At 44.4% G+C, this 21,363-nt stretch overlaps 1 protein-coding gene across 2 annotated transcripts in view; it reads right to left on the reverse strand.

Annotated features, from left to right (window-relative positions):
* The window catches only part of C8H10orf143 (chromosome 8 C10orf143 homolog), a 65,554-nt gene that overhangs the window by 34,591 nt on the left and 9,600 nt on the right, over window positions 1-21,363 (reverse strand). For both annotated transcript variants that reach the window (XM_031462011.2, XM_031462012.2), the window contains exons 2-3: window positions 6,860-7,033; window positions 6,690-6,752 (exon numbers count right to left, since the gene is read on the reverse strand). In XM_031462011.2, coding sequence (XP_031317871.1) covers window positions 6,690-6,752; window positions 6,860-7,033 — 237 coding nt within the window. The remainder of the gene's footprint in view (window positions 1-6,689; window positions 6,753-6,859; window positions 7,034-21,363) is intronic.

Raw genomic sequence — 21,363 nt, forward strand, 5'->3', positions numbered from 1 at the left:
GAATGTGTCAGTCCTTACCCTTTGGGCTTACTGGTTTTATCAGTCTTCCCAATGTCACAAACATATTCTCCTGTACTTTCTAGTGTAAGGTTTTAAAGTTTTGTTGTTGCTGTTGCTTTGTTTTTCTCATTTAGGCTCTTACCCTCCCCCACTTTCCAGAACTGACTTCTATGTGAGATAGACCTAATTTTACTTTTCCTCATACACGGAGAGCTGGCTGTCCCAGCACAACTTAGAGAGCACCCCGTCATTCTCGACGGACTTGTGTCACATCCTCTAATATGTCCAGCTGCCACACACGCACGTCGAAAGCCCTCGACTTTATCCCTTGGTCTGCCTGTCTGTCCCAAGGCCAACAACGCTGTCGTAACCAGCACAGCTTTGTAACACACCTGGACCCATGACACGTGGTCCCCCTCACCTCGCTCTTCTGCCTCAAAGCTGTCTGGCGACACGAGCCTTCCCTCCGCCCTGGGCAAGCCCAGCCGCCGTGCTCTGCACTTTCATTTCCTCTCCTGCTCTCGATTCCTCCCTTCTGGATTTCCGGACGGGCCGTCTCATTCCTTCCTCTGCTAGCCAGACTTGCATAGTTCTCATCTCTCCACCTCTTGTTGTGGTCTGAAGGATTTCCCCAGATAAATCCCCTAGTTCACTGACTCTGTCTTGGTGTCTAACCTGACAACTCTTTCTCACTTTAATGACCATATCATTCATTCACTTTTAAAAGTTTTTTTTTTAACCTCCCAATTCCTTTTTCATATTCTTTTTCATTATGGCTTTCTTCCTTTTTCAATCATTAAAATTTTAAAAAACACTTACCTTTATAGCGCACTTTAGGCTCTTTTATTAATTCGATTTTTGCGGGTTTGTGTTCTGCTTGTTATGGTTCCCGATGCCCCACCCCGGCCCCGGCTCCCCCGTGCTGGGTCTGTTTACGGAGCGTACATCTTCCTGCCAGGACCTCCTCTGTGGTGCCAGCTCGTCTGTCCCTGGGGCCTGCATGCTCTGGGTGGGGAAGCGTGCCTCCAGGATGATCCCGCATCTGCCACTATCCAACAGCTTCAGACTTTTAACAGTCTGTGTCTATTTTTGTTTGTTTGTTTTGGGGGGCAGGTAATTAGGTTGATGTATTTATTTTAATGGAGGTGCTGGGGATTGAACCCAGGACCTCAAGCATGGGGGGCACGCACTCCACCACTGAACTGTGCACCACCTCCGATGTCTGTACCTATTTTTATGTTAATACTTCAACTTTTGGTTCTTGCACCATTGAGGCAGAATAAACATGGAGCCCACACCCAAGTATGGCCTGGTATTTTAATTTCTAATCCCCTTTGAAGGGACAGGCAGATCTTCAAAGCAGAGAACTTCATGCAGGGGTCCAAATTCTAGCTCCCACAACTCCACTGGCCAAAGGCACACCTATCTCTGGACATCAGAATTCTAAACCCCAACCGTTCTAGGACCAAACCCAACACAAGCCAGACCTCCTGACACAGCCACAGTGGTGGGTCTGCCTCTGGTCTGCTGCTTTCTTCACTGACACGATCAACTATCATTCAGTGTTCTTATCTGTAGCAGGAGGGGGCACACTTGCATTTGCTTAGACAACATGCTTGCGGAAAATCTAAATAGCATTTTTCTTAAAATGCTAACTTGTCTGTGAAAATTCATTTCACATCTCTTCACAGTATAGCATTTTATCCCTAGAGAAAGACGTTCTAGTTTTGTTCTTCTGGTCACCTGAAGGCTCTCTGTTTCTTCACAGCCTGGAAATCATCTCAACACACAGTTGAAAAAATTTTAAATTACTTTTCTAGTATCCATAGTTCAGAAAAAACATTTGCTGTTAGAAGCTATACCCAAAGATTCTGTCAGCAGGCCCATTTGGACTCATGTTTCGGAATTCCCGTCTGGTTGAGCTGCCATAGCCACCTCCTCTCCTGGCCAGCTCCTTCCTCCATGGTCTGAAAAATCCAGCCCTGTGTCTCAGCAAGAAGCCCTCACTGCGTCCAGGACCCACGGTCTCACTGCTGCATGTCCCAGAGGCTGGAAGAGCGGCTGCTGTGTGCAGTTCGGGGAGGGATGCTGGCACACCGGCCGTGGCACCGGCCAGCCTGGAGGGCAGGAAGGACAGGGCTGTGGCCTGAGCTCTGCAGCCCAGCCTCCCTGTCCACCACGGCGTGTGGCAGGCCTGTCACCTAACCGTTGTGGACCTTATGTCCCTCATCTGTAAACGGACAGGGTAAGACCGATGACTGGGACCCCTGGCAAACCTGGGGGGAAATGCACAGAGTACAGTGTGATTCCTTCAGAATGATCCATGAGATTCACGCTGATCCCCTATGACTGCGTTTCTCTCTCTTGGGATATAAGAATAAAGGACTGACAAGCAGTAGCTGTCGCTGAGATGGGACACAAAGTGCGAACCACTGTGCCTCGGTCCTTCTCAGTCCACGTCAGACTGCTTGCTCCTGGCCTGACACCTGGGCCACCGTCCAGCACAGGCAGCACCCGTGTCCCTGCGGGCACAGGAGAGCAGGAGGACCTCGTTTACACCGGCTTCTGGGTCCGGTCCTGTTTCAGGGCAGTACTTACAGATGCTACAGGGGTAAGAAGCAGTTACTAATGACAGGTAAATAAAATAAAGCAATTGTTTTAAAGGTCGCCCATTTGGAGACAAAAAGAAGTACAAGGGGAAAAATGCATCCATTTAGAATCAGAATAATCACACCCGGGCTCCTCCTGCTGTCCCGACAGGAAAAACTAAACCCAGACAACAGGATGGGCCAAACGCCCCCCACTGCCCCCAGCTGTGGCCCCGCACTGCCGCCTCCTCCCCCCACACACGCTGTCAGGCAGGGCATCTCACTGCCAGAAAGTGAGGAGCAGAGAAACTTACTAACACTCTGTATCTGCCCTCAGCACTAATGACAGGCTGTTACGCAAGATCAGCTTGCTGGGGGCGGGGGCGGGTAGCCCACAATACCCAAAACAATGCTTTGCACGTTGGCTTTTATGTGGCAATTCACTACCAGCTTGGGTAATAAACCCCAGTAACACCAGGTGAACAAAAGCAAAGGAACACCGGTCAGGGGCAACACACAGGGCCTGACTGTCTTTTTCAAGTTCACGCCCAGGCACTCAACTCCACCGCGCCGCCCGGTGGGCCGGCTCTACACGCTCCAGGGTGCGGTGCTCGCTGGGCCAGGAGCCCGCGGCTGCAGCGGGACTGCAAGGACCCAGCGCCTGTGTTTCAGACAGCAATCTGTTTTCAGGTGGTTTTGTCCACTCCTTAGAGGAATGGCCCAGGTAGGTTCAGTCCAAAAAGAGAAACCAAACCACCACCCACCCAAAAAAAAAAAAAAAAGAAATCAATCCAGGTGTTTCAAACAGAGGCCGCTTAGTACAGGATTCAACTGCACAAATGAGCAAGAGAAGAGACGCTACACAGGGGAGGGGGGCAGACATCCCCCAGGAGGGCCCCTCTCTTGGGCGGGAGCAGGTGCCTCCCAGCAGGAGTTGGGACCAAGGCGGACAACTCTGCAGGAGCGAGGACCCTGGAGAGAGGTGCTGAGAGGCTGCTTTGGGTGGGGGAGGGGTGCGGAGTCATGCCCCCTGCCTCCTGACTCCACTCTAGTGTCCACGGTCAGAAACCAGACTTTAGGACACTGAGCAGGGGAGAGAAGGGTGGGGAATGGAGCTGAGAGAAAACAGACAACTTACTGCAGCGCTGAGCCAATAAAATCTGAGGGTGGCCCCTCAGCTGTGGAGCTACAGATTATCAGAGGCCAGGTGAACTTGGAAACCGGGGTGCTAAGGACACGTGAACCCCGCAAATCTGTTCTGCCTGGGCATGCCCACCTGCCTTTTGTGCATCTTTCTGTGGTTACTGTGGAGACGGCCTCGCTAGATTGCTAGGTTTCATTAAACGGGTACAATTTGCAAAGAAAAGCATGACTTGGCTGCCATGGACCCCTGTGCCACGCGGGCTGAGCTGACCAGAGAAGCCGCCGGCTGCATGGCGTGGCCTGGCTTTGGGACAACTCCTGGGAGGAAAGGAGTCTGGGAGACACAGCGACCATCAGCACTGATCCCAGACTTTCAGCACTGGACAGAGAGCCGCTGCCCTGGGGTTACGGGTGGACACCCTGAATACCCGGTCCCACCACGCCAACGGGATGGCTTCATTCCAGCTGTCAGTAATGTGAGCAGGTGACTGAGGGTTAAGAGAAGCTGTTTCTAAATAACACCTTGTACTAGGAGTTGAGCCTTCACAGGGATCACTGAGAAACTGTCAGCAAACAATGAAGCAGTCATCACAGCAACAGTCAGATCCAACCAGCAAGAAGGGAGCACAGAGAGGAGACCCGCGTGCTGACCTGGAAAACGAGTTTGGGAAGGTCTAAGGAAAACGCTCTCACACACGTGAGCAGTGACTCACAATAAAAATAAGGAAGAGCTTCGCAGCAGAAAGACACCAGCAACTCAGAGCGAGCTGAGACCGCCATGTGAGAATTCACAGCAGAACCGATCAGACAGATTGGCGGATGCCCCACTGAGGTCAGAAATACACCAGAGACCCGGGACACAGAGGAGGTTCTCAGGGAAAAGCACCAAATAAGCTGAGAGGCACAGCAAGCAATCCCACACAGCTGCCCAGCAAAACCTTCGCTTCTCTCTGACCCAAGGTCGCCACCCCGGGTCAGCTACTGGAACTGTGGGCCAGGACGGGGCAGGCGTGTGTGAATGGGGTGCACCTGTGAGTGGAGCTGTGTTTAATAAAGTCTTCTGACATGTGGACTTGCTGCCCATCGGTGACTCACGGTGAAGCACTTCTCCCTGGGATCACGCATTTCTAAAAATACTATTTGCTTTTTATTTAACCCTGAGCCCTTTGATGTTCTAGAATGCAAAAATAGTGCCTTATTATTTCAAAAGCTTAAGAGAGAAACTAGCTGTATTATTATTAGAAGATACATGCAGCTACAGTCTGTTCAAATATCAAGAGGTGTGACTTTCCACATTCACATTTCAATCTTTATTTACATAAGACTTTTAGAAATAGTGGGTGTAAATATTAAATCACCCAAGCCTGGGTGAAATTTTATTGAGAATAACTCCAAACAAAGGGAAACTGATTTTTTAAAGTCAGTTTCTGAAATTTAGATGAAAAGAACATTATGCATTAACAAAAAAAATGATGTATTTACACATCAATATAGGTTTCCTGCGTGGCAGATTCATTCCCTACAAAACATACAGAGGCAAGCTTGGGGAATTACAAAGGAAGGAAAACCCTAATCAAACAGGTGCGGTTGTTCAAACAGAATATTAGCTTAAATGATCCAATCAGTTGCTTGAGCCCAAAATTTTTTTCTTTAAGCCATTCATGCCAGAGCACAGCCTCTCAGAACATTAAGAACCCACATTACATCCCAAGTGTCTGCCCAGAAGGTGGGGGATCTGAAGACACGGTCCACAGAAGTGTGACGAGGATAAGGCAGGCTCCTAGTCAGTCACCAGCACTGACATAGTTTACCCACGATGGGGTCATGCTTCTCAAGGTAAGCACTACTTATCCAAGATCCAGGGAACACTGGGCAACTATACGAATCAACTGAAATACAGCAAGTTCACACTGCGGGACCCTTGATTTCACCAGTGCTCAGGATCACGCTGCAGGAGGCAACGTGACCTGTAGAAACCTTCCTGAAGACTGGGCACAAAAAGAAAAGCACATTTTCATGGGGTGGGTCTGCCAACAAGCTCTGCTTTCAGATTTGTCTAAGGACTTCAGATGATCAGAGGTTCACACGAGGGATAACTGACAACAGTTCTAGGTCTTGGTTTAAAACAAAATCATGGCCTCTCACTGTAAAACAGTCACCTGCAATGTGTCAGGTGAATCTCTGTAATTTACTGACTCAATCTTTTGCTTATCAAAAACAGCAATGCTTCTCTAAAAATCTTCAGGGGGCAATCCTAGAAACACTCACACAGTCGCACAAGCACGCACATGTGTGCACACACACACACAGACACTTCTGGTTTCTACATGGAAATTAAACACAACTCTTATTTTATTGCACTATTAAGACTGCAAATTTAAAATTAAAAAAAAAATAACAGAGGTTTCAAAGACATAGTAACCTGTTCTCAGAACAAGTTCAAAATTAGTCACAAGGCATCAAGAGACCACTGCATCAGAGACGGGACCTCTGACCCTGGCAATGTTAAGCCCTCCCTTTCCTTTGAATTAGTGGCGTCAATACTGTGTTGCTCTTTATGAAATCTGTGGTTTACGTGAAGTTGATGCAAACAAAAGAAAAGCTTGAAGAGGGAAAGTTAAAAACAACACTGATTCCTGTTTGGGTAATTGAGGTTATTAGGGCCGTCCTCCAAGATGTCCGCAAATAATCTCTGTTTTAACCACATCCATGGGTCTGAACTCTGTTTAAAGAACTTAAAATGTATTTTTTGAGTTCTATTTCCAACCTGAAGCTGGAAACAAATTAGCTCGCATGTGGCAGAACGCTAAGAAAGGCTTAAATCAACCTGCACCTTGTTATTTACACCTCTCATTCCTTAGAAACGTAACTGCCGTTTTTATTAACTTTGTTTTATGGATCTAATATTTACGAACAAGTCTATCCCTCACGTCACAGCAAGAAGGTGAAGGTACTTACAGATTCCCCTGCAACGCATCTTGGACAAGGCTGGGCCGAGCTCCGTCCGCCGATCTGAGGACTCTGTTCGACAAATCACAGCCACAGATGAATCAGAACAGTGGTTGTTCACACTTTCTATTAAACATTTAAATGCGTGCACAGCTGGTTTGGCAGGAGGAGGAACCTACCCCCACATCTAGTCGCCCCTGGCCGCTGTCGGGCCTCAGTCCAGGGAGGTGACCTCTGGGATGCGGGTCTGGTGACTCAGGGTCCTCGCTGTCCCAGGACCCCAGGGCGCGTGCCTTCCCTGGGGGGCAGCCCCGTTCCTGGGCAGCTGCGTCTAATCTCCTGCACGCCCGTTTCTGCAACAAACAAAATTTCACTTGAGACGGCCTCGTAAAGCACCCAGCGCTCTAACTGAATCTGCTTCCTGAAAAGCTCAGCCGTGAGAACAGGCCTCTGCGGAGCTGGGGAGTTTACAGCACGTTTGAGGAGGTGATTTCAAACTTTATCTTTCAGGAATAACCACCATCCGTTACACTTAACCTCATTATTTCCAGCACTGTCTGATACTTGCTTAGCTTTATAGATTTTAAATAGTCATTTTAAACAATTTTGGCCAAAAGTCTTGTAATAAAGTATTGTGACTGGTTTATTGATATTGAAAATGTAAGAAGACCTATAAATTTTGTTCAAGAAACTAGTTATATGCTTCAATACGTTTTGCCAAGTATTGTTACATACTTTTTAAATATAATATGAATAATTCATGTGTGAATAATTCTTTGTCTTACTGACACCGAAGAGCAAATTAATTTCATTTCAAAAGTTGCACACACAGCCCATAACGGATAACCTCTGGGAAAGTTAGCCCTTAGTTTTTGCTTCCTCGTGAACTAAAGAGGATGAATTACAAAAGCAATCCTCTGTCGCTGAAGGAAAGAGACAGTTCACTCTCCAAGTCCCGGGACTTTGTGTACTGTGCGGGTAATGACGTTTTCCCCGACACAGCTGAGAGGCAGGAGGGTCCGCAGGTGCTCAGGGAGTCCATCCTTCGGCCCAGCCAGCAATGGGTCTCTGGCTCCCAGGGCCAGCCCGCAGCCCCGCTGGAGGACAGCCCCGCCCGAGTCACAAACACTCCTGATACGCGCGGGCCGCTCCACAGCCTCGTCACCGGCACACCATCGTCATGATTTGTTTATTATGCCAAATCTGTTCGTTATGACCTATTATTTATTTATTATTTTCTAAATTTCTAAATTGACTTTTTTTTTTAACTTAATTAATTAATTAAAGAAAGAAACCTTGTATCGTGGGTTTAGATTGCTGGTTTTACTCTCCCCTAACATGCCTTAAAACAGATCCTTAAGGATGAAAAGGGAAAATGCTTAACTCTGAGCCCCTGCACCCACCACCTGGAATAATGTCCTGGGGTGAAGCGCTGACCCTGGGTGGTTGCACAGAACTGCCCTCCTGACAGCCCTTCCCCAAGGACAGGAAATCACAGAGGGTCAGAGTCGCCTCTGCGTCACAACGCACCCTGGGCACGAATGAAGTCGGAGAATGCTGGAATCTGGAAACAAGGCCTGTGAGAGAGAGAAGCCACCAAGCCCGTGTGGGGGTCCCCTCGTGCTCGCAGCCCTCACCCCCCACACGGCTGCACGCCCAGCGGGCAGGAGAAGCTGCGAGCTGGATGGAGCCGGGGCACCTGCGAGGGTGCAAGGGACGTGAACGGCCGGGGGGCGCACTTGACCGGGGACCACGGACACGGTGGCCGGAGGGCCCACTGTGGACCACGGACCACTGACCACAGACACAACAGCCGGGGGAGCCAGAGCGTGGATTCTGGGCTGGGGTTCGGGGTTTCCCTGACAGATGCCGTTTAAATAGGAATTCCTTCCCCACAACCACAGCTCCTGGGAAGGAGACAGGCGACAGAGGAAGGGAGAACGTCCCTGGATGATGGCGGTGAAGATAAAAAGGAGAAAGAGAGGACGTGCAGGTCCTGTAAGTAAGGTGCACCCTAGCATCAGGAGACTTTCGCCTCCCCATCTGTCACCAAAACAGACAGACAGCAGCTGCCCCTGGACTCGCCAAACCGATAGAAGAGGTGCCCTGAAACCAACAATCTTTTAAAAACACTTAATAACATAAAAATTCCTCCTGAATCAAAAGAAAATTGTAATTCAAACACCCTAAAAAATGCAATTAAACATTCAAACAAACATCTGAGGATATAAAAAACCACCTTGAATTAGAAATTGTGAATTCAAAACAGAAAGAAACAAAGAAATGAAGCAAGACGCGAATAAACTCGGGAAAGTACTGGAAGGAACACAATTATCTCAGATGAGGAATAACTTACAAAGCGTGCTAAGGAGAATAAATTCAAATGAAAACCAATAAAGGGCATCAAAGGAAGACAGGAGCACAACCCAAAGACATAAAGAAAAAGCTGAAAGGGTAAGAAAGGCAGCAGCAGGAGTGGAAGCCAAGGAACAGCGATCGTGGCTCAGAGCTCTGATCTAAAGAGGGAGACAAGGTCATGCAGCGAACCTCGCATCTAAAATTACAATCTCAGAAAACTTCCTAGGAACAGAAAAATGACTGAATCTTAAAGGAGAAGGGCTCACAAAGCGCCTGGGAAAATTAACCCAGGGTGATTGACTCTGAGATAAACCCTAACAAAACTATGAGATTTCAAAGACAAAGATAAAACCCTCAAGGCCCCGGGGCCGCAGATTGTGAAAGTGAGGGGGAACTGGAGCAGCACCAGGCTTCTCAAAAGCAGCAGGAGTAAGACAGCAGCAGAGCCCCAAATCCTGGCTGGTTGGTTGGTAGTTTGGTCACTGAGTAGAGGGGTGGTGCTTTACAAAATAGACAGTCCACCACCCAACTTAATCAAGAAAAAAAGGGGAGAGAGCACAATACAGAACATAACACTAGGGAAATAAACAATAAAAGAGAAGAAATTTAAAAAGTCATTAGAGACTACTTTGCAGACTTCTATGCAAATGAATTCAAAAACGCAGCTGAAATGGGTAACTTTCTAAGAAAATTCAAATGACGAAAACTGACCCCATCAGAGTTAGGAAGCTTAAAGGACTGACTGCCATAGGAGGAACACGAAGGGTTACGAGCAAGCACCCCACAAGCAGCAGCAGGACCAGCCGGTTCCGCAGGGGAACTCCACCACACCTTCACAGATGAGGTCTTTCCAGTGCACCACACAGAAGCTCCTGCAGAGCGCCGAGAGGGGAGGAAACTTCCCAGCTCCTTTCCTGAAGCACGAATAACACTGACAAGCCAGCTAAAGAGAGCAAAGAAAGAAAACTGCAGGCCAGCATCACTCATAGATATCAATGCAAAAAATCAAATAAAATATTAACAAACAGAATCCAGTACCATGTTAAGAAATCAGATACCATGACCAAGTAGGATTTTTTCAAGAAATGAAAGCTGGGTTCAATATTAGCAAATCCATTAATATCATTCACCACTGTAATAAACTAAGGGAAAATAATATGATTATCCCCATGGATGCTGAAAAATCCTCTGACAAAATTAAAAACGCACTTATAAAAGTTAAATAAAATAGGAATTGAGTGTTACAGTCTTAACATGATAAAATACATATACCTTAATCCAAAAGCCAGTATCTTATTTATTGGGGAAGGACTAGCAGCATTTCCACTAAGACCAGGAACAGGCAGGCATACCCAGTCTCCACATCTGTTCACCATCGTCCTGGAGGTATTATGTCACCAATAGAATTACAAAAGATACATCCATCAGAAGCATAAGAATGGATACAGAAGTACAGTTACCTCTACTTGTAGATGATGTCATAGTGTGTACCTGGAAACCCCCAGAGAATCAATGATGAAACCAACTCAATAAAATAATCCACTGAATAAGAAACAAAATTAACATACAAAAATCAATAGCCTTCAAATACAAAACAATGAGTAACTAGAGAAAACCCCATTTAAAATAATTGCAACAAAGAAGATTAAATGTTTAGGAATAACTTTAATAAGAATTTGACAAAACCCATACAAGGAAAATTTAAAACATTCTGGAATAACATAAAAGTAGATATCAACAAATAGAGAGGCACCCCCTATTCTTGGATAGGATAACTCAACCCTATAAAAATGACAGTTCTCCCTAATTTAATTTACAAATTCAATGAAATACCAGCAAACAGCAATAAACTACTGTATAGACTTACACAACTTGATACTAAAGGTCACATGGGAAAAAAAAAATGCAAGAATAGCCAGAAAAACCTGGGGGTGGGGAGAAATGCTGGACATTAAAACATACCATAAAGACTGTAATTAAACAGGGTGCTGGACAGCTACATTCAAAATAATGAAATTAGAACATTCCTTCACACCATACACAAAAATAAACTCAAAATGGTTTAAAGACCTAAATGTAAGACAGAACACCATAAAACTAGAAGAGAATGTAGGCAAAACATTCTTTGACATAAACTGCAGCAACATTTTCTCAGATCAGTCTCAAGGCAAAAGAAATCAAAGCAAAAGTAAACAAAAGTAAACAAATAGAACCTAATCAAACTTAGAAGTTTTGGTTATGAAAAAAGTTTTTGTTTGTTTTGAAATCATCAACAAAACGAAAAGATAACCTACAGAGTGGGAGCAAATATTTGCAAATGATGTGACCAACAGGGGGTTAATATCCAAAATGAACAAACAGCTCATACAACTGAAAAAATAACCCAATCAAAAAATGGGCAGAAGACCTAAACAGGTATTTTTCCAAAGAAGATATCCAGATGGCCAACAGGCACGTGAAAAGCCACTCAACACTGCTAATTATTAGAAAAATGCAAATCAAACCTCACACCAGTCAGAATGGCCATCATCAAAAAGTCTACAAATAATAAAAGAAGATGGTGTGGAGAAAAGGAAACCCTTGTCTACTGCTGGTGGGAATGTACACTGGTGCAGCCACTCTGGAAATCAGTATGAAGACTCCTTAAAAAGATAAAAATAGAACTGCTATATGATCCAGCAATCCCATTCCTGAGTATATATTCAGAAAAAAACAAAAACTCTAATGTGAAAAGATACATGCACCCCAATGTCCACAGCAGCACTGTTTACAGTAGCTGAAATATGGGAAGCAACCCAAGTGCCCATCAACAGACAACTGCCTCAAGGAGGGTGGTGTGTATACACACATATACACACATAACGGAATACTGTTCAGCCACAAAAAAGAATGAAATACTACCATTTGCAGCAACATGGATGAACCGAGACAACAGTATGCTTAGTGAAACAAGTCAGACAGAGACAAATACTATATAAGGTATCACCTGTATGTGGAATCTAAAAATAAAACAAACCAATCTGTATACAAACTACAACAGTCTCACAAACACAGAAAACAAACTTCCAGTCATCAAAGGGGAGAGGAAGTGGGGGAGGGACCAATGAGGAGTACAGGATTAGCAGACACAAGCTACCACACAGAAACGGTAAGCAACAGGGATTCACCGAACAGCACTGGAAATTATACCCTAATCTTGTAATCACCTACAGCGGAGTGTCATCTGAAAAAAAAAATTTCACTATGCTATATACCTAAAACTAACACAATATTGTAAATCAACTCTATTTCAGTTGAAAAAAAAAAAAAACCAGTGGTGCTAGAGATAAACAGACAAAGAGACAAATGGGACAGAAGTCCAGAAATAAACCCAAACGTATATGGAAATCTGGCATCTCAAGACACTGGCATAAAGATGAACTCTTTAATACATGGTGCTGGGACAACTGGGTGGCCATGTGGAAAAAGATAAAATTAGACCTGTATCTCATACCATATATAAAAATAAACCACGTAGATTAGGGATGTAAAACAATGAAACTGTAATTCTTGGAAGAAAATGTGCGTGGGTGCTTTTTGAAGCGTGGTGCAGGGAAAGACCTTCTAACTATGACTCAAAATTACCAAAGTCAACAAAACAAAAATTGAAAATCTGACTACATAAAAATTATGTCTGCAGGACAAAACAAAACAATATCTTACAGTAAAGAGATGACTACAAGTTGGAAGAAAATGCTTGCAGCATACACTACAGGAGAAGGGCTAACAGCCTTAATACACGGAACTCTCCCAAAAATTGAGGGACAAAGGACTAAGAACCTGAAAGAAAAATAGGAAAAAGACATGAACATTCAACTGATGAACAAAGTTATAAAAACAGCCTCCAAACACGGGGAAAAAGCTCAAACTCGCACATATTTATAGAACTGCAAATTACCACTGCAAAATACCAGCATCATTTATCAAACTGGCAAAAAATTTTAAATTGTGAGGCAGCCTCTGTTGGTGAGGCTGTGGGAAACAGGCACCTCCTGTGTTGCTGATGGGAATGCAAATTCTGCAGGGAAATTTGGCAATGCCTAACAAAGCTACTTCCTACTTTTTAACCTGGAAATTGGACCTCGAGGAATCTACCCCTCCAGGTCCATCTACAATACTGTGAAAAATAAAAACTGCACAAGGTTACTCACTGCAGCGCTGGTAACCTGCAAGGCACTGGAAACAACCTGAATGCCCAGAGCTGGCGAGCGGCTGGGTACACAGGGCACATCCATGGCCGGGAGCGCCGCGCAGCAGTGAGGGGCAGGAGGAAGGTGTGCGTGCACTGGCAGTGAGGCCAGGTGCAAGGGGGTATCTGTAGCATGCTGTCCTTCACGTGAGAAAGGAGTGCACACCTCTCTGCGTGTTTGTGCAAAAGAAATACAGGAGGATATGTCAGGAGCTGAAGAGACTGGTTTCCTACAGAGAGGTGTGGGAAAGGCTTGGACAGAGGAGGACCGGCAGCAGGGTGAGGAGGGGGCCACACCTCTCTGAGCTGCATGCAGATACTGACGCTAGTGAGTAAATCTGTTTCTCCCAGGGTTAGCAATTTTGAAACTGCTTTAATGGCATACTAGGGTTGAATAAATAAGCAAATGTACTGTAATAATGAGAACCAGGTTTCTACTGTTGAAATGCTACAATAAAAGGGAGAAGTTTACAATGAACCCAGTGGTGCTGATTAGAATTGGAAGCATTAGTATGAAAGCAGTTTTTAATACATAAACAGGAAGAGGTACAGAAATGTGTAGGCATATAAATACAAACATATGTACTTCTATACATTTATATACAGACATAAATACATTAAGTATTCTGTATTTTGTGATATATGTTACAAATATGTATATAATACGTACATTTCCTAGCTGTGCTGCTGACAACAGCGGCATCCTAGCAGGAAGATTACACTGCCCACGTCGACACTGGCTTCTGAACACCCTTGTCCCACTAAAGGAATCTGGGCTCCACGGAGTGGCTGATTCAGGGATGGAGCAAGGAAAATGTAAGATGAGCCTGAAACATTTTGTGGCACCCAAAGTAAGAAAATTTTTTTTAGAGATGAGGCAAAAAGACCTAGGTGCCAAGCTGACGAAGTTCCTCATGGCCAAAGCTGCAACGGCTCAAGCAGTGAAGGCAGTCACAACAGCACTGGGTCGTAGCCCGCAGAGTAAATACCCGTGAGGCTGCCCGCAACATAAACAACTGAATAAATAGCTGCGACAGAAGAGGCGGTTCCTCCTCACAGGTGAAGGCTAATCAAACATAAAAGGAGTGGGGGACATACAAAATCGCCATCAAGTAAACACCGCAGTGAGAACTACTTCAGGCAAGACTTACCAATAGATACTAAATCAGTAGGCAAAGTTTAAGGAGAAACAGGATACTGGCACAAATATTCAAAGAATCTCCCTCAAGGTTTTTTTTTTTTTAATTACAAAGAGAAAAAATAGCAACTTTACAGTGGATGAAAACACGTTCCAGTGACAAGTTTAAGAGACATCTTGACACCATGGACCCCTGATGTGACGCACTGAGAAAGCCCAACGTCACCTCTGTGGTACTCCTGCCACATGCACGCCTTGACCTCATCATAAAAATGCTGGACAACCCAGGCTGGATCTTCTACAAAGTTAACTACCACTCCTCATTAAAAGCATCAAGGTCAGGGAAGACTGAGGAAGTTCAGAAGGGTTTAGGAAAATACAAGGACTAAGTGCAATGTGGGCTCCTGGTTTCAGGTCCTGGATTAGTGGGAAAACTGGTGAAACTGGAGCAAGGCCTGTAGTCTGGTTAACAGGCCTGCACTGATGTTAACTTCGGGGTTTGCTAATTGTACTTCGACTACATGAGCTTTTCAGGTGAAGGGTGTACCCGAATTCTCTATATTGTTTTTTTGCAATCTTCCTGTAAGCTGACAACTATTAAAAAAAAAGTTTTTAAAAATGAAGACAAAAACGTCTCTTGTACCCCTGGTGGTATGTGTACCACACTTCTAGAAATACTGATTTCAGCCAAACTGCCTTCCCATAGTCTCAGCCCACTGATTCTAATTTTTCCCTCTTAAGCGACATAAAGTAAACAGCCTGTGTGTATAAGATAAAGATCCTCTGAGATGTCTGAAGGCGGCCCTCGGGCACTTCGGAGGCTTGTTCTCTCCAGCCACACGTTCCCACTGTCTTTCACTATCCCGTATCTGAGAGGCTTCCCAGAATCTTCCTGTCCGACACAAGCTGCCCTGGAGTTCTTACATCAATATCCCTCTTACAACGAACCATGTGATGCAACAGAATATTGCTCAGCGATAAAAAGAGAAAATATTGCCATTTGCAGCAAGCAACATGGATGGACCCAGAAATTGTCATTTTAAGTGAAGTGAGCCAGAAAGAGAAAAAAAAATATCATATATCATTCATATGTGGAATCTTAAAAAAAAAGAAAAAGAAAAAAGAGGACACTAATGAACTCATCAACAAAACAGAAACAGACTCGCAAACACAGTAAACAATCTTACGGTAACCAGGGGAAAGGGGGTGGGAAGGGATGAAATGGGGAGTTTGAGATTTGCAAATGTTAGCCACTATATATTGAAATAGATTTAAAAAAACAAATTTCTTCTTTTTTTAATTAAATCATGTTGAATATTTTATTTAATAAAATGTGGAGACTTTTTACCTTTCAGAAAAAATTCAGAAATGATTAGAATAAAAAGTCAGTCATCAAAGTAATAAACTTCTCTTTTGGAAAATTTACTTTTGTTGAATGTATTTCAACAATGTTAATAAATCAAGTGTTAATGTAATCTAATAATTTAATTTGAATATGTGTTAATTTCAATACACAACAACTACTGCAATGCCTCTTTGTGTTAAATAGGCAAATTTGAAGTTGGGTGTTCTATCGAAAACCACTTATATAACAATGAAAATTAAAGTCACAGTGTAGTTGAGGATTTTTTCCAGAGTTTTCCCTAATAGTATTCATTATTATAGGGTTTAGTTATTTAAAGAGAGCAAAGGTATTAACTTCTTTGATTCATTTTGAGCAATTAAATAAGAAAAATTTTTTTTCCTGCAATTGAAACATAGGTAATTCAGCTGATTATGTGCTAGCTTATGTTTAAAAAAAGTAAATTTCTTCTATGCAGCACAGGGAACTATATTCAATATCTTGTAATAAGCTTTAATAAAAAATAATATGAAGATGAATATAGGTATGTATATGCACGACTGGGACACTGTGCTGGACACCAGAAATTGACACATTGTAACGGATTGTACTTTAATAAAAAAAAAAAATTTTTAAATAACGAACCATGTGAAATACTTCCAACGCGCCGTCGCCACCAGACAGCAGAATGCCCAGCTCCACGACGTGACCACTGAGCCTGCACGGACGAGACCTCCCCGAGCCGGGGGGTTTCAGCAGCCACGTCACCCGGGTCCACGAGAGGCTGGCGCCCTCCACAGCCCCTGTGTCTTCTCTGCAGGAGGCCCCATCCTGTCCCTGGAGGCTCCTGAGGGTCCTTCTTTGAATTAACTGTAGGCTCTCCTACGGACACTTGTTAAGTTTAATTTGGTGTCTGTGTTGTTTCTCAGTGTATTAAAATACTGCCAAACATTGCAGTGATCAGATTAATCTTCATGACTTGCAAATAATGTAACCTGTGTTCTCACCTAAGTCAGATGAAAGTAGTGAAGAAAAGACCAAGGACCTAGATCTCTGGCTTTTCAGGATCCACTCAACCTTCGCACTGCAAAAAGAGGCACCATATGTAAGATGGGTTTACAGCCCACTTCCAATACTCTGGCAAAGGGAAAAAGCGGAGATAGGAAATACATCCCATGGCTTTTTTGCTTTTTAATTGAAGTATACTCGGTTTACGATGCTGTGTTCACTCCTGGTGGACAGCACAGTGACTCAGTCATACACACACATACACTCCTCTTCATAGTCTTTTTCATTATAGGCTGTTACAAGGTACTGGAGACCGTTCTCTTTGCTATAGAGCTCCATGTCTTTTCATCCATAGCTTTCGACGTTCCTCCATCAGTAACATCATGGTTGGTGAGCAGCAGTAATATTTCCTTTGCTCCTTTCTGAGGAACATCACTTGCCAAAAAGGGAAGCAAAGGGGCATGGATGGATGACCATGAGCTGGAAGCCATACTTCCGGATGAAATCTGAAACACTCTGGAACTACATTCTACACCATCCTCTGTGGCGTCAAATACCATTTGGCACATTAAGGTCAGCAGACTGTGATCATCCACAGTGACAGGCTGATGTTCTCTGAGTGACTCAGGTGGCCCGAGGTCCCCACACCCTGTGGCAGGCAGAAGGGGGCCACACTTATAATCCACTGAGGTGGTCGGTGAGGGCGGGGCTCCTCCAGGGAGTGTGGGGTTACCTGCTTGGGGGCCCTCAGCCAGCTGAGTGGATTAAACGATTCACATTTTCTGCTAGTGACTGTGGATTATTGAAAGCTGACTGCCTATGACATAGACCGGTAAGCTTCCTCGGCAAACAGTCCAGTTATGGGGGGTTGGCCTGGACCAGAGGAAAATGAAGGCCACGGGGGCATTTAGCTCCAAGATGCTTGTGTTCCGCAGTATGCTCTCTCACTCCCTTCTGGAGAGGATCTGTCAGCCTTCATAAAGGCAGAGGAAGATTTACCACCCAACTAAAAAAAACTCTTGCACCGAATAAACAAAATTAAAATCCTGAGTATATGCAAAGACCCCACTGCTTAATAATTGAACAGCAACCTCACTAGAGAACAGCTGAAACAGGAACGTGGTTGAGAGAAGACACTGAGAAGACGCGTAAATCAAAATATAAACTACGTTTCATGTTCCCACAACCACGGGACACACACAGCTGGCAGGTCTCCACTGGAGGCGCGGGTCAGGCCTTTGCTGCCAGAGACGTTTGCCTTTGTTGGAAAAGAGGGGGCCCCAGCGAGCTCGAGGGGTGGGGAGAATAATGGGAGGTGGGGGTAAAGGTTTCACAATTGGGCAGAAATAAAATTCGAAGCCCCGGCTTCCACGCTGGTGAGACTGAGCCGTCGTGGAAAGTGGACTGAGGCCGCTCTCCCGCGGCTCCAGGGACGTGCTGTGACCCCGGGCACAGGCCCAGCCTGGGCCAGCCCCACCCTGGACAGAGCTCAGATGTGTGGCCGCCTCTGGAAACCCATTTCTCCACTCCACGCTCGAGAGGACTGTGGAGAACAAAAAAAAAAGAATCCAACTTCCTTGAACGCCTTAACAGAAAAGCACTGTGTATTCTCTTTAATCAGCACAGAAATGCAAATCAAAACTGCGATGAGGTATCTATCACCTCACACCACCCAGAAAGGCCATCGTTCAAAAGTCAACAAATGACAAATGCTGCAGAGGCTATGGACAAAGGGGATCCTTCCTACACTGCTGGTGGGAATGCAGTTTGGTGCAGCCACTGTGGAAAAGAGTATGGAGATTCCTCAAATGACTAGGAATAGACTTACCGTATGACCCAGGAATCCCGCTCCTGGGCATATACCCAGAAGGAACCCTACTTCAAAAAGACACCTGCACCCCCATGTGCATAGCAGCACTATTTACAACAGCCAAGACATGGAAACAGCCCAAATGTCCATCGACAGATGACTGGATAAAGAAGAGGTGGTATATTTATACAATGGAATACTTCTCAGCCATAAAAACCGACTACATAACGCCACTTGCAGCAACATGGATGTCCCTGGAGAATGTCATTCTAAGTGAAGTGAGCCAGAAAGAGAAAGAAAAATACCATATGAGATGGCTCATATGTGGAATCTAAAAAAAAAAAAGGAACATAAATACAAAACAGAAACAGTCTCAGACACAGAATACAAACTTGTGGTTGCCAAGAGGGCGGGGGGTGGGAAGGGACAGACTGGGATTTCAAAATTTGTAGATACTGACAGGCGTATGTAGAATAGATAAACAAGATTGTACTGTATAGCACAGGGAAATATATACAAGATCTTGTGGTAGCTCACAGCGAAAAAAATGTGACAATGAATATATGCATGTTCATGTACAACTGAAAAATTGTGCTCTACACTGGAATTTGACACAACATTGCAAACTGACTATAACTCAATAAAAAAAATCTTAAAAAAAATCAGCACAGCACGACAGTGGCACATTCTCAAAACTTACCTTAAATCAAGCACACGGCACACTCGGCGCGAGAATACCCATGGAAATCGTTAGACATCAGTAATGCAATTACAGGTAATTCTCTACACACACACTAATGTCACCTTTCATTTTGAAGGTATTTCGAGGATTTTTATTGACTAATGGGCTTTATTCTAAAGATCATTTGTATTATAAATGTGTAATGCTGGAGTCCTAGTTACCAGAAAGTTTGCTGAGTGAGGTTTTACAGTTTAGTTTTACTTCTACTATAATGAAGAAAGCTTGCTTTGGCTGGAGCAGCTGACACGGACGTCCACCAGCCCTGAATACAGACCTGCTAGTGCTGGCCGAGCTGGAGTAACAAGGCCTCCGCACTGCTGTTGAGAAAGAAAGCATGGTCTTCATCAGGCAGAGACTCCTCCTCCAGGACGTTTCCACGTGGAAGTGACCCTGTGCTCTTGGGAGGGCTGCTCTCCACATACAGTGCAGGGACCAGAAGCGAGGACCCCTCCCTAACTCGCGTGTTATCAGGGCATCCCAGGACTTCAGCCACGTCTGGGCGCTGTGCTGTTTTTAGAAGACTCCTCACTTGCTGGGCGTGGGCTGCATCCACACCCATGACCGAGCCTGGCTTGGCAAAGAGAAGGCAGCGGAGGAGGAGGCGAGCGAGGCAGGCCAGCGGCAGGAGTGGGGGTACCAGCTTCACCATGAGAGCTGGTTACCTGCAGGAGAGCAGCGGAGAAGAAACACCACTCCTTCACTTCCAGGCAAAATTAAAGCCATAAATGCACACTCTAGGCTGAGGGTTGACTGCCTGCATGATTTACCGAGGATGCTGTAAACCTAAATTATAAAAGATCTACCTACCACAAGTGGAACCTAGTAAACGTCCCTTGCAATGACAAAAAATCATAGTTCAGAGTGTTTCCGAGTTTGTAATCTCATTAACAAACAAAAATCCTGTGACATAGAAAAATAGAAGGTTTTACTTCTGTTTTGTCCCAAAAGTCCAAAATGAAGAAAATGAAGATGAAGAAAAAGAAGTCCCAAACGTCCAAAATGCTCAACTAATTTGCCTGAAGTCTGGTGATTTGAAATGGGAGAGCTGCGGCTCAGTGTGCGTTCAGTCTAACTGGGGAGACAAGGCTGAAACACACACCAGAGAAGCATTAAAAGCCATCTAATGTATGAAGAATGTTTCAAAACTCAATGTAAACCTAATACACAGCTAAAATGGTCAAGACCGTGTGGTACCGGCAGGGGGTGAACACACGGATCAATGGAACGGAACTGAGAGTCCAGAAAAAACCCTTACATTTGTGGTCAACTGACCTTTGACAAAGGTGCCAAGACAATTCAGTGGAGAAAGAACAATCTTTGTAAGAAGTGGTGCTGGTAAAATAGATAAACAAGAAGCTTCTACCGCAGAGCACAGGGAAGTATTCAGTATCTTGTCGTAACCTGTAATGAAAAGAGACGTGAAAAGGAACACATGTGTATGACTGACTGAAACATGACGCTGTGCACCAGAAACTGACACAACAGTGTAAACTGACCGTACGTCAGCTAAAAAAACAGTGGTGCTGGCATGATTCGACATCCACAAAAATTAACTCAAAACGGATCAGAGAGCTAAATGTAAGAGCTAAAAGCATTACATTTTTAGAGGAGAACACAGGAGAAAATCTCTGTGACCTGGGGTTAGGCAAAGGTTTTCTAGATATGACACCAAAAGCAAGACCCATAAAAGAAACAAATTGTAAACTAGATTTCATCAATATCCAAAACTTTTAGGCTTCAAGAGACACTATAAGTAAAAAAAAAAAAAAAAAAAAAGCCAAATTCTTGGGAGAAAATGTTTACACATCATATCTATGTTAAAGGACCTGTCTCCAGAATATATAAAGTGTTTCAATTCAACAAATAATACAACTTTTTAATGCGCAAAGAATTTGAATAGTAATTCTTCCAACAAACATACACATACGGTCAACAAGTACATAAAAAGATATTCGACAAAATTAGTCATTAGAAAAATGCAAATCAAAAACTCAGTGGGATACCACTGGGTCCAGGAACCCATTTAAAATTATACATAAATAAAGGTATTTTTTCAA

Source organism: Camelus dromedarius, chromosome 8 (genome assembly GCF_036321535.1).
Source record: "Camelus dromedarius isolate mCamDro1 chromosome 8, mCamDro1.pat, whole genome shotgun sequence".
Taxonomy (NCBI): domain Eukaryota; kingdom Metazoa; phylum Chordata; class Mammalia; order Artiodactyla; family Camelidae; genus Camelus; species Camelus dromedarius.